Here is a 14,431-nt window from a genome sequence, read left to right on the forward strand (position 1 = left end):
ATTGTAAATATGTAAGAAAAGTTGTTCATCTTACCAGGATGCTTGGGTCGCTAACAATAAAATGAAGCAATCACCACAGTAAAATAATATTCAATCCTGCATTTATTAAGCTATACAAAGGATCCCAGAATACTCCCACAGTCTCATTAAAGACATATCAAACTCAGCAACACTCAGGTGTTAAGCAAGGAGAAGTGTTGAAGGCCAGAAGAACTACAAAAGCAAGGTGATGAGAGAGGTAGAATTTGAGGTCCACATGCATAGTTTTGTTGCATTTTCTAACCTACATTCTAAATGAAAGACACAAGTGCTGAGATTAGATTGTTTTGCTGAGGAACCTAAACGTGGCCCTTTTGATGTCTCTATTCCTGAGACTGTAGATGAAGGGGTTCAGCATGGGGGTGACCACAGTGTACACCACCGAGGCCACTGCACCCTTCCTGGGAGATTGTGAGATGGCTGAGCTGAGGTACACACCAAGGCCTGTCCCATAATATAAACAAACAACTACCAAGTGAGAACCACAGGTGGAGAAGGCTTTATACCTCCCACCTAATGAGGGGACTCTCATAATGGAGGAAAAAATTTTATAGTAAGAGAAAAAGATACCTGAGATAGGGAGAAATCCAAAGATGGCACCAGCAAAATACATGACTATGTTATCGGTGAAAGTGTCAGAACAGACAAGCTTGAGGAGTAGAGAAGGGTCACAGAAGAAATTAGAAATTTCCACATCCTTGAAGCAGGAGACTTGTAACACAATCCAGTTGTGCACCTGGGACTCCAAAAGGCTAACAAAAGCGGACACCAAAACTAAGGAGCAGCACAGGAGTGGGTTCATAATGAGCTGGTAGTGCAGTGGCTGACAGATGGCCACAAACCTGTCATAGGCCATCACAAGCAGAAGCATATCATCCAAACAACCAAAAAGGGTAAAAGCAGACATCTGTGTCAGGCAGCCCACATAGGAAATGACTCTGCTGTGAGTTTGGATGTTCACAATCATATTGGGGACAGTGCTGGAGATGAAACCAATGTCCGCCAAGGACAGGTTGGAGAGGAAAAAGTACATGGGGGTGTGGAGATGGGAGTCAGAGGTGACAGCCAAGATGATGAGCAGGTTCCCAAGCACAGTGACCAGGTACATGGACAGAAACAGGACCCAGAGCAAAGGCTGCAGTTCTGGATCATCTGAGAGGCCCAAGAGGAAGAATTCTGAGACTCTTGTTAGATTTCCAGCTCTGTGCTGCTTGGACACCTTTGAAAGAAGAAAAGAGGGCTTGAAAAATACGATATAAGTAAATGGTCATTGAGCACTGTGTCCATATTTTGGATTCAAGCAATTCATTTCTAAGACCATATACCCCAGTACCTTCAGCAATATTTCTCAGTGTGACAAATTCTATCTGTTTAGAACTGTTTCCTACTTGGTTTACGTGTTATTCACCTCTGTCAATATACCCTTACTTTATAAAACTTCACTGAAAAGTGAAAGGGAAGGAGGACATTAGAGGTAATACCTCCGGGATCTCAGTAAAATACAGCCTTCTTTTTTAGTGTATATGTTTCCATGCTACTCTCTCCATTAGCCTGAATGAGAAATTCTCTTCCTCCTTTAAGAAAAATTAAATTCCAATTTAAAGAAATCAAGCCATTAAACCTTGTTTTATTCAAATACGATTCTAGATAACTCTTTCATTTAGAATATCTACAGATCTCTATGAAATACAGGACTATGTCATCTGGATTCTAAATTTAAAATGGATGTTCATAATCAGAACACATTATATATGATATGCAGGGTTTTATCCTTCTTTATTTTTCTGTCTTCCCTCCTTCATGAAATAAGTGATTACTCAAACGTCAAGGTTTTCTTTTGAAGGCCATTTAGTATATACTTGATATCTTTGATGGACTCTACAGTCCATGAAATTCTCCAGGCTAGAATGCTGAAGTGAGTAGCCTTTCTCTTCTCCAGAGGATCTTCCCAACCCAGGGATTGAACCCAGGTCTCCCACACTGCAGGAGGATTCTTTACCAGCTGAACCACAAGGGAGGCCCCACTGATGGACTTCAAATTTCAGTTAATATGGTTTAATTAAGTGCACATAATCATAATGCATTGGTGACTACAAGATGGTGTTAGTTTACAGGGGACTGTTAATGATTAAATGACAAAGAAAGTTAAGAAAGTCTCTTGAAATCTTTTCTTTTATATGGTGTTATTTGTTTCAATTCTGCCTCAGTAAAATGTCTGATGTGTGATACCACTTACATTTTTTGACTCTATTCTGTACTGGTGGGATAATACTACATTGTTGTTTTTCTTTTTTTTTCTGGTTTTTTGAAGTTTGACAAAATTGCATATAGTTGGGTTATGCAATGAAGTATTTTAAAAGATGTCCAAAATGATTTAATATACATCAACATTGTGAACGATTACCACAATCAAGTTAATTAGCATGTTTGTCACCTCACAGAATTTCTATTTGTGTGTGTGTGTGTGTGTAGTAATGGTTAAGCAGATCTTTCTTAGCAGATTTCAAGAATATAATATATTATTATTAACTATAATCAACAGACTGTATTTAGATCCCCAGAACTTATTCATTGCATAACCGAAAGTTTCTCCACCACCAGTTCTCACAAATAGAGTTCTAATCCACGATCCTAAGATTTTTACTTTCTTAGCTTCCACACATAAATGAGATCATACAGTATCTGACTCTCTACATCTGGTATATGGTTTTTAATAAGCATATTATTTTCCAGGTCCATCCCTGTTTTCACAAATGGCAGGATTTCCTTGTTTTTATGGCTGAGTAACATCTGATTGTTTACATGCACACAACATGCTTTCTTTATTTATTTGTCTGTCAACAGACACATACCCATATTTTCACTATTTAAAATAATAATGCCATGACATGGGAATGCAGATATCTCTTTAAGGTTCTGATTTCATTCCTTTGGCATCTACCCTGAAGTAGGGTTGTTGGATCCTAAGGTAGTTCTACTTCAATTTGTTGCAGTTTTAAATTTCTTAAGGAACCTCCATTCTATTTTCTGTAATAGCTGTACAAATATTCATTCCCACCAACCAAATGCAAATGTTCCCTTAAACTCCACATCCTACCCAATATTTGTTGTCTTTTTGTATATAATAGCCATCCTAACAGATGTGAGGTGATATTTGATTTACATTTGGTCTTGCATGTCCTAATGTTACCTGATGTTGAGCACCTTTTACCCAATGGTCTTGTTCTCCTGATCACAAACCCTCTTATTTACTGTTGAGGAGGTTAACACTAGGGAAGGTCCCACTCCCAAGTCAGGACCTAGCCTTCTTTTGTCAAGGTAACAAATTTTCCTGTCAATCAGTCCTGATTTGAGGTCGAGGCTGGAGTAAGTGAGTATTTTTAAAGTAAGCACATGTAAATAAATAATCAATCAACTGGAATGGAAAACCACTTGTTTAAGCAATATTAATGATTTTTAAAAAACTGTCTTGCAATAGTCCTATTCAGTAGGTTCAATTACTATCAAAATTTCATAGATAAGGAAACTGTCCAGATGTGTTTGCGTTATTCTAATCTTTTTTTTCACTATTAAGTCATAGTTTGAATGCCAAAATAAAGAACTTGAATTGCCCATAAAAAGCAGAATCAGAAGAATTACAACCCCTCTATCAGGACTGATTGACAGGAAAATTTAACTTCTCTTGATGTCTCAGCTCAAATCCATCTCTCTGCAAACACCTCCCTCTCATGATACACCTCCCTCTCATGATACACCTCCCTCTCATGATACACCTCCCTCTCATGATACACCAGTGTCATGAACTTGTGTGCACACTTTGTTTCTATGAAAAATGGAAGTGTTTAAACAAAATTTAACTGGATTTATTTTATTCTTGTTGCTGCCTCTGTGTCAACAAGATTGAGTCTCTGGGGAATCAAAAATTAATGAGTCCCAGTCATTTCTCTTCATCTATGAAGAATGTACTTGTGTAAACAAAAACAAAATGTCCTGTCAGGGATCAGGGCATCAGATCAACAGATATTTAAATTTGATAACATGAAAATTAGCATAGTCATTATTAGTAAAAAAAATATCAAAAACGTATTTTGCCCTTCTTGTATGCCCATCATACAATTATTACACAAAGCACTATTATTGTTTTAGTCCAACTTCAGTGGGTTTCTGTCTGTGAACAATCAGCTCAGTTGACACTGCTAAATCTCACAGATTCTAAAAAATTTCCCATAATACACTGAGAATGAGTGCAGCATAGAGGATTCAAAATTAGGTTTTTCTTCTCTGAGTCCCATGCCCTAAACTTCACTCTTTTCAGACTTCCTGAAAGTGTTTGGCAGAAGTACAGAGATTTAACAACACATACATCTGGGATACATTATTTTGAACTGTTTTCATATTTCTGAGTGGGAACAGACCACAAGACTCTGATTCTGTGTCTCCTTTCATGATTGAGGAAACTGACTTTAAGCACAGAGGAGAAAGTGGGCAGGTGAACTGAAACCCAGGAACAGAGTCAACAGAGATCTATGCTGAAGTGCTGTGCTGCGCTTAGTCACTCAGTCATGTCTGCCTCTTTGCAACCCCATCAGGCTCCTCTGCCCTGTGGATTCTCCCTGCAAGAACATTGGAGTGGATTACCATGCCCTCTTCCAGGGGATCTTCCCTGCCCAGGGATCAAACCCAGGTCCCCCTCACTGCAGGGTGACTCTTTACTGTCTGGGCCACCAGGGAAGCCCACCCTGAAGTATCAGGTGCCAAATATTTCTATGACTTTAGTCTGTGATTTCAGACCTCCTTCCTATAGTTGATGCAGTAAGTGCTACCTAGTAACCTCCAATGTGTCCTCCAGAAAACTGCAAGGAGAAGGGCACAGTGAGCAGGGAGTTGCTGCCCAGACTCACAGCGAAGTGACTAACTGACTGGGTGGCAATAGGAAGACTGCTCAGATTCCCTGTGTCTTAAGTCATTCTCTCCAGAATGACTGGCTTCAACTTGGCTTTAGTGCTTTCTAACTCATGACCTGATACATATGACATAAAATGTTGTGCTTCTTTTCTCTTATTAATAATAATGTAGGCAGTTATAATTTTGTGCATGCCTGTGTGCTGTCACTTCAGTCGAATCCAACTCTTTATGACCCCATGGATTGTAGCCAGCCAGGATCCTCTGTCCATGGAATTCTCCAGGCTAAAATACTGGAGTGGGTTTCCATGACCTCCTTTAGGGGTTCTTTCCTACCCAGTGATCGAACCCAAGTTTCTCATGTCTCCTGCATTAGCAGGCAGGTTCTTTTCCTCTAGCACCACCCAGGAAGACCATAATTTGGTGCAGATGCAATAAAAAATGAAACATAAAACTTACACCTCAGAGCCCAACACTTATGAAGTCTTAAGTAACAGTACCTGATAATATGGTTAATGTCATCCTCCTCACCATCTTCAGCAGCACTTGCAGAGTTATTTGATGTGCTCATGGGAAAGTTTGAAAGTGAAAGTGAAGTTGCTCAGTCCTGTCCGACTCTTTGCAAACCCATGGACTATAGCCAACCAGGCTTCTCCATCCATGGGATTTTCCAGGCAAGAGCCCCTGAGTGGGTTGCCTTCTCCTTTTACAGGGGATCTTCCCAACCCAGGGATTGAACCTCGGTTTCCCGCATTGCAGGCAGACACTTTACCTTCTAAGCCCCCAGGGGAGGGAAGCAGGGAAGTTTACAGAGACCTATTTACTGCTCTGGTGGGAGGCATACCAGGCAAGGCCACACCAGTGATGGTGGAAGCAGAACTCTGAATCAGAGTTCTCACACACCAGAACATAAATGTCACAGGGCTCTAATCTGAAATTTGTACACTGGTGCCCTCCCATCTGTCTGTCCCAACTGTCATGTTTGCCATGTTGTGCATAAAATCATGCTCCCCAAATTCCTTCCATTCATCAATCACTGTCTCCCTCAGGACTTACTGGGCTGGGTTGCATCTCTGCTGGAACATGACCAAGGAGCACAGCCTCACTACCCCTCTCCTGTCTGGTGTGTGATGAAGTCTCAGGGTCCCTCTGCAGGATGAGAAGGAAGACACACTCAGGCTGGACCTTCTAATGCAGGTTCCTACAAAGATGGAAATACGGGTGTGGACTCATAATATTAGAACTGGCAACATAATGAGCTAGAGACACTGACCAATTGTTGACAAAGGTATGACCTTAGGGCTCAACACTCAAAGCTCATCATTAGCCAGTTGGTCCATGTTGTCCCACTCCCTGGAGACTTGTTAATATTAACAAAACAGGAAAAGGAGAAAAGTGAATGTCCTGGGAAGGGTCTGGGTCCCTCTTCATCTCAGGAGGAAATTCCATGTACTCTTGCTTCTCACCTCCAACTTGCAGGATCTTAACTTAATGTCAGACATTTTTTTCTCAATTTTATCCATTCAGTGTGTGGTTTTGATATGTTGAAATCCATTGTATCAATTATGAAATCTGTGTAGCAAGAGGTCTAGCCAATGATGTGATGCACTTTCCATTTTTAGAGTTAATAATTGTCTGTAAAGATAACAGGCTTTCATCTCTTTACTTTAGTTCACAGTTGATGGGAGGAAACATACAATGGAATGAAAACCAAGGGGTAGGATAAGTGAGAGCATCTCAGATCCTGCCCACCACACAGGCCTCATCCTCTATAAGGACTTTGTGCACCAAACCCTTCCAAGATCAAGTTTTGCCCATCTGCTTTTCAGTATATTCCCAGATTCACTGCATCAATATGATCTCAACAAAAATTCCCTGGAAACAAACTAGAAATGGGTAGAACTTCCTCTCCCCTGGGTACTCTACAACTTCAGGTCATACAGTCTCAAGTAGACCCGTGGTTTCTGATACACTAGGAGAGCCCCTTGATCAATGTCCAGACAACCTGCAGTTGTTCCATGAACAGATGTAACAAATTTCCACATGTTATGTTTCACATGTTTCTGATTTCTGGTAATTCAAATGGAATCCACTCAAACCTGGATATATTTTCTCTTGGTTTCCTTGTGGTCTCAGCTCTTGAGGACTTTAATAAAATATGGATTTGGCTTACCCATTTTTGCTATTGGATAAAGTGGGATGTATGTGGAGAGTGTTGGGATGTAACCTTCTCAATCCTGTCCATGCAATCTTCCTGACAGAGAGTGCTCTCCTGAGGAATGCAGAGGTTGGTTTGTCCTTAAGTGACATGAAGAAAACTTTAACTTAAACCATATCAGATTGGATATAGAGGAAAGAATGTTATGCGACCACATATAAATAATGACAGAGGATATTTTTAAGGGAAATCGCATAGCAGATATGCACAGGTGGATATGAGAGGAAGTCATTGGGTGATGTAGCATTTAAATATTTAGTTCACAGCAAAAACATATCACTAAACTGAAATGCTTTCATACTGAGATCTAGGAATAAGATTCTAGGGTCAAAGACAAAGACGAATTTATAGGACATGGGACAAGGTAGTTATGTTTGTACCATAAAATGTGATATATGTCAAGTTCTTTCCCCAGTTCTCAATGCCCACTATCATGATGATCAAATAGCAACTCAGTAGATTTGATTACAGGCTTCCCAGGTGGTGGTGTTGTTCAGTCGCCCAGTCATGTTCAACTCTTTGTGACCCCATGGACTACAGCACACCAGGCTTCCCTGTGCTTCACCATCTCCTGGAGCTTGTTCAAACTCATGTCCATCGAGTTGGTGATGCCATCCAACCATCTCATTCTCTGTCATCCCCTTCTGCTGCCTTCAATTTTTCCCAGCATCAAGGTACTTTCTAATGAGTCAGCTCTTCACATCAGGTGGCCAAAGTATTGAAGCTTCAGCTTCAGCATTAGTCCTTCCAATGAATATTCAGGGTTGCTTTCCTTTAAGATTGACTGGTTTCATCTCCTTGCTGTCCAAAGGACTCTCAAGAGTCTTCTCCAACACCACAGTTTGAAAGCATCAAATTTTCAGTGCTCAGCCTTCTTTACAGTCCAGCTCTCACATCCATACATGACTACTGGAAAAACCATAGCTTTCACAATATGGACGTTTGTTGGCAAAGTGATCTTTGCTTTTCAATATGCTATCTCAGTTTGTCATAGCTTTCCTTCCAAGAAACAAGCATCTTTTAATCTCATGACTGCAGTCACTGTAGGGTGATTTTAGAGCCCAAGAAAAGAAAATCTGTCACTGTTTCCATTATTTTCCCATTTATTTGCCATGAAGTGATGGGACCAGATGCCATGATCTTAATTTTTTCATGTTTTGTTTTAAGCCAGCTTTTTCACTTTCCTCTTCTTTCACCTTCATCAAGAGACTCTTTGCTTTCTGCATTTAGGGTGGTGTCCAGTTGTTGTCATATCTGAGGTTGCTGATATTTCTCCAGGCAACCTTTTTTCCAGCTTGTGAGTCAACCAGCACACATTTCGCATGATGTTCACAGTGCGTATAAGTTAAATAAGCAGAGTGACAATATACAACCTTGATATACTCCTTTCCCAATTTTGAAACAGTCCATTGTTCCATGTCCAGTTCTAAGTATTGCTTCTTGTCCTGCATTCGGGTTTCTCAAGAAATGGGTAAGGTGGTCTGGCATTCCCATCACTTTAAGAATTTTTAGCAGTTTGTTGTGATCCATGGAGTCAAAGACTTTAGTGTAGTCAATGAAGCAGAATTAGATAGTTTTCTGGAATTCCTTTGCTTTTTCTATAATGGGTGTTGACTACTTGATCTCTGGTTCCTCTGCCTTTTCTAAATCCAGCTTGTCCATCTGGAAGTTCTCAGTTCATGTACTGTTGAAGTCTAGCTTGAAGGATTTTTAGCATTACCTTACTAGCATGTGAAATGAGCACAATTGTACAGTGGTTTAAACATCCTTTGGCATTGCCCTTCTTTGCAATTGGAATGAAAACTGACATTTTCCAGTCCTGTGGCCACTGCTGAGTTTTCCAAATTTGTTGGCACATAGAGTGTAGCATTTTATCAGTGTCATCTTTTAGGATTTGAAATAGCTCAGCTGGAATTCCATCAGTTCCACTAACTTTGTTAATCATAATGCTTCCTAAGGCCCATTTGACTTCACACTCCAGAATGTCTGGCTCTAGGTGAGTGACCACACCATCATGGTTATCTGAGTCATTAACAACATTTTTATACAATTCTTCTATGTATTCTTGCCACCTCTTCTTAATTTCTTCTGTTTCTGTTAGGTCATTATGCTAAGTGAAATAAGTCAGACAGTGAAAGACATGGAATATAAGATTTCCCTTCTCTGTGGAATGTAATATATTAAACTCATACAAGCAGAATGCATTTTCTGACATATTACCAATTGTGAACATTGCAGAAAATCATTCCATGAATATTGTAGAACACCTAAGATTACTATTCAAGTGTATACTTTCTCTTGCAATATTTATGGATTTAAAATGCCTTATATTAATTTGCTATGAGAATTTAACATGCTCTAATAAGAAACCAAGTGATAGAAATTTAACAGAACATAAACAGAAAATTAAACCACAGAACCACATACATACATACACACACACACACACACACACACACACACACAAAGTAGCTTTACTTTGGCTTCTTTCAAAATTCTTTGACTGTCACTTAGGTTAGCTTAAATGGATATGCAGATATGGTATTTTAGTGATTTTACTAATTTTGGGGGGGTGATATCTCTTTCCCTAAACTAGTAAGAATGTATCTTTTTTCAAGTATACTCTTTCTTTTAACATCAAAGTCTCTCATCAGTAGAGTTGGTGATTTTCTTAAGTTGTAAAATGGAAAGTAACTAAAGTAGTTCTGCACAGCTTTAAGTCAGCCAAGATTACTACCACAAAAACAATATGTGACACCTCAATTTGTGATGGATACTTATCTTGCAGAATGCAATAGGAGCCCTAGGATGTAAATATTCTGACAGAGGCATGGTAATCAAGTGGGAAAGGAGGACATCAAGGCTGTATATTGTCACCCTGCTTATTTAACTTATATGCAGAGTACATAATGAGAAATGCCAGGCTGGATGAATCACAAGCTGAAATCAAGATTGCCAGGAGAAATATCAATAACCTCAGATATGCAGATGACACCACTCTTTTGGCAGAAAGTGAAGAGGAACTAAAGAGCTTCTTGATGAAAGTGAAAGAGGAGAGTGAAAAACCTGGCTTAAAGGTCAACATTCAGAAAATTAAGATCATGGCATCTGCTCCCATCACTTCATGGCAAATAGATGGGGAAACAATGGAAACAGTGACAGACTTTATTTTCCTGGGCTCCAAAATCACTGCAGATGGTGACTGAAGTCATGAAATTAAAAGACACTTATTGCTTGGAAGAAAAGCTGTGACAAACCTAGACAGCATTTTAAAAAGCAGAGACATTACTTTGCCAATGAAGGTCCATATAGTCAAAGTTATGCTTTTTCCAATAGTCATGTACAGATGTGAGAGCTGAACCATAAAGCAAGCTGAGCACTGAAGAATTGATACTTTTGAATTATGGTGTTGGAGATGACTCTTGAGAGTACTTTGGAATGCTAGGAGATCAAACCAGTCCATCCTAAAGGAAAGCAACCCTGAATATTCATTGGAAGGACTGATGCTGAAACTGAAGCTCCAATACTTTGTCCACCTGATGCGAAGAACTGACTCATTGGAAAAGATCCTGAGCCTGGGAAAGACTGAAGGCAGGAAGAATGGGGATGACAGAGGATGAGATGGTTGGATGGCATCACCAACTCGATGGACATGAGTTTGAGCAAGCTCCAGGAGTTGGTGATGGACAGGGAGGCCTGGCGTGCTGTGATTCATAGGGTCTCAAAGAGTCAGACACGATCGAGTGACTGAACTGAACTGACTTGTCTTGCAGAACTCAATAGGAGACCTAAGATGTAATTATTGAGAGAGAACAGGAAGGCATGGTAATCAAGTGAAGTCCTAACCAGGATGTTTCTAGTAAAAGGAAAAGTCCTCCCTTGAAAGAAGGGAATAGAAGAAGAGACTTATTATGAAGACTTGGGTGACTCAATGTACCTCAGGCATCACTGGAGTCACACAGCAATTGGAATATGATACCACCTATTCACCAAGGCTATGGTTTTTCCAGTGGTCATGGATGGATCTGAGAGTTGGACTGTGAAGAAAGCTGAGCACTAAAAAATTGATGCTTTTGAACTGTGGGGTTGGAGAAGACTCTTGAGAGTCCCTTGGACTGCAAGAAGATCCAACCAGTCTATCCTAAAGGAGATCAGTCCTGGGTGTTCATTGGAAGGACTGATGCTGAAGCTGAAACTCCAATACTTTGGCCACTTCATGCGAAGAGTTGACTCATTGGAAAAGACCCTGATGCTTGGAGGGATTGGGGGCAGGAGGAGAAGGGGACGACAGAGGATGAGATGGCTGGATGGCATCACCGACTTGATGGACATGAGTTTGAGTAAACTCCAGGAGTTGGTGATGGACAGAGAGGCCTCACATGCTGCGATTCATGGGGTCACAAAGAGTCAGACATGACTGAGCGACTGAACTGAATTGAACTGAACTGAATTCTCCAGCTGCGTACCCAAAGCTAAGATATACCCTTGACTTCCACCTGTCTTTCCAATCACAGGAAGATACATAACAGCAAACCTTTAACCCAGTGCTATAGCATCAGTTAAGAGTCAGTCAAGTAAAGAAAAACCAATTAGTGTGTTTTCAAAAACTTTTTTATTGGAGTAGAGTTGATTTACAATGTTGTGTTAGTTTCAGGTGTACACTACAGTGAATTAGTTATACATATATCCATTCTTTTTCAGAATGTTTTCTATATAGTTCAATACAGTGTATTGAGTAGAGTTCCTTTTGCTATACAGTAGGTTATTAACAACTATCTATTTGGATATAATTGTGTTTATATGTCAATTCCAACCTTCCAATTTATCCCTTACAACCCCTTACTCACTGATAAGCATAAATATGTTTTCTACATCTGTAACACTATTTCTGTTTTGTAGATAAGTCCATTTGTACCCTTTTATAGATCCCACATATAGGTGATATCATATGATATTTATTTTTCTCTGACATACCTCATGCAGTATGACAGTCTCTAGGTCCATTCAGGTTGCTACAAATGGCATTATTTTATTATGTTTTATGGCTGAGTGACAGTCAGCCAGGAATAATGCAGTTAATCATTTTAGTGAAAAACTTTAACACAGAGAGTTGGTTAAATAGTTATTGAAGGACTGGAAGGTAAAAAAAAGAAAGAAAGAAAAAGAAGTAACATAGCCATCATAAGTGAAGGAAGAAGCTACTCCACCAAGGGCTTGAGGGGCTTAAAGGGATCACCTGAGCATTTAGGGCAAAGAGATGTTTGCAGATCATGTTGAAAGTATGTAAGATCAACACAAGATGCAATATAGAACAGTGATTCTGAGCATCCCACCCCAGAGCAAAGTTCGTAGATACACCATGTGAAGATTATTGGAAATAATGGGGGAAATGCATTGTTTGTTACTGCAGCAGAGTCTTCATACCTTCCACCCTTTGACCTCTGATCTCTTCTGGATCTTCAGCATTTGTCCATGAGCAGTTAGAACCCAAAGTATAAAGGTCACTTTTGAAGGAAAATTCTGACTTATATCAGTAGTTCTCAATCTTGGCCACACACTAGAACCACCTGAGTGCTTTAAAAAATACTCATATTTAGGCCACAACCAAGTACAATTAGAGTGTCTGGTGGTGAAACACAAGGTCAGTATTTTTAATCTTCGCAGATATTTTCGGTAAAAGCCTAGGTTGAGAAGCAGTGACATACCTCCTCACTCATAACTGCATGTGCAGATTTAAAACATAGATACAGAATTTACTATAGAAATGATATAACAGCTATGCAAAACTCATAAATTTTCAATATTTTGAAAGGGAAGTATTCATTCTTCGAGGATGTTTGTGCCACCAAAGATAAATTATAGAATCTCCATAGATATAAAGAAATTCAGGTAAGAAGTGATTATGACACACAAAGGATCCTCGATCTCCCACCGTCATGTTAAACCAGAAACAGAAACAATATTCAGCTGGAAAGCAAAGAAAGACATGAAGGTCATAAGAGTTGCAAAACTGATGACATAAGAATGGTAGAATTTTAAATCTCCAGGTTTTGTTTTGCTACATTTTCTAGCCTACACTCAAATGGGTGGCCAGGTCCTAAGCTGAGATTGTTCAGCTGAGGAACCTCCACATGGCCTTTTTGATGTCTTTGTTCCTCAGACTATAGATGAAGGGGTTTAGCATGGGGGTGACCACAGTGTACACCACTGAGGCTGCTACATCCTTCCTTGGAGAAAGGGAGATGGCTGAGCTGAGGTACACCCCCAGGGCTGTTCCATAAAACAAGCAAACCACTGTCAGGTGAGAGCCACAGGTGGCAAAGGCTTTATAAATCCCACTTGATGAGGGGACTTTCAGAATGGAGACAAGAATTTTATAGTAAGAGAAAAAAATTCCTGAGGTAGGGAGAAAACCAGAGATGGCAACGATAATATAGCTGACTATATTATTCATGAAAGTATCAGAACAGCCAAGGTTGAGCAGCTGAGAAGGGTCACAGAAGAAACTAGAAATTTCTACATCCTTGAAGCAGGTAAGTTGTAACACAGTCACATTATGCATCTGGGAGTCCAAAAGGCTAACAAAAAAAGACACCAAAATGAAGATGCAACAGGTGCGCGGGTTCATGATGACTGGGTAGTGCAGTGGGTGACAGATGGCCACAAACCTGTCATAAGCCATCACAGACAGAAGCATGCTATCCATACACCCAAAAAGGATAAAAATAGACATCTGTGTCAGGCAGCCTTCATAGGAGATGACTCTGCTGTGAGTTTGGATGTCCACAATCATCTTGGGAACAGTGGTGGAGATGAAACTGATGTCAGCCAAAGACAGGTTGGTGAGGAAGAAGTACATGGGTGTGTGGAGGTGGGGGTCAGAGGTGACGGCCAGAATAATGAGTAGATTCCCCAGCATGGTGACCAGGTACGTGGACAGAAACAGGACACAGAGCAAAGGCTGCAGTTCTGGATCATCTGAGAGGCCCAGGAGGAAGAATTCTGAGACACTTGTTAGATTTCCAGTTCTCTGTAGCTTGGACACTCTGGAGAAAGAAAAGAGGACTGGAAACAAAGGAAATAAGTAAATGGGCATTGAGCACTGTGCCCATATTTTGGATTCAAGCAATTCATTTTAATATTATACATCCCAGTATCTTCAGCAATATTTCTCAGTGTGACAAATTCTACCTGCTTAGAAATGTTTTCTCCTTGGTTTCTATGTTATTCATCTCTGCCTATACACTCTTACTTTATAAAACTTCATAGAAA

At 40.0% G+C, this 14,431-nt stretch overlaps 1 protein-coding gene and 1 pseudogene across 1 annotated transcript; both read right to left on the reverse strand.

The window, feature by feature from the left end:
* Positions 1–316: 316 nt before the first annotated feature.
* LOC122699458 lies at positions 317–6,026 on the reverse strand (annotated as a pseudogene).
* Positions 6,027–13,271: 7,245 nt separating this feature from the next.
* LOC122699459 (olfactory receptor 18-like) lies at positions 13,272–14,197 on the reverse strand. Its single transcript, XM_043911400.1, has one exon. The coding sequence runs from the start codon at positions 14,076–14,078 to the stop codon at positions 13,272–13,274; it is 807 nt and encodes a 268-aa protein (XP_043767335.1). The 5' UTR covers positions 14,079–14,197.
* Between the last annotated feature and the right edge of the window lie 234 nt (positions 14,198–14,431).

The sequence above is a fragment of the Cervus elaphus genome, chromosome 9, assembly GCF_910594005.1.
Source record: "Cervus elaphus chromosome 9, mCerEla1.1, whole genome shotgun sequence".
Lineage (NCBI taxonomy): Eukaryota > Metazoa > Chordata > Mammalia > Artiodactyla > Cervidae > Cervus > Cervus elaphus.

Excerpts from the sequence above, each read along its gene's own strand:
- LOC122699459 (XM_043911400.1), bottom strand. The coding sequence starts at position 14,078 with ATGCTGGGGAATCTACTCATTATTCTGGCCGTCACCTCTGACCCCCAC.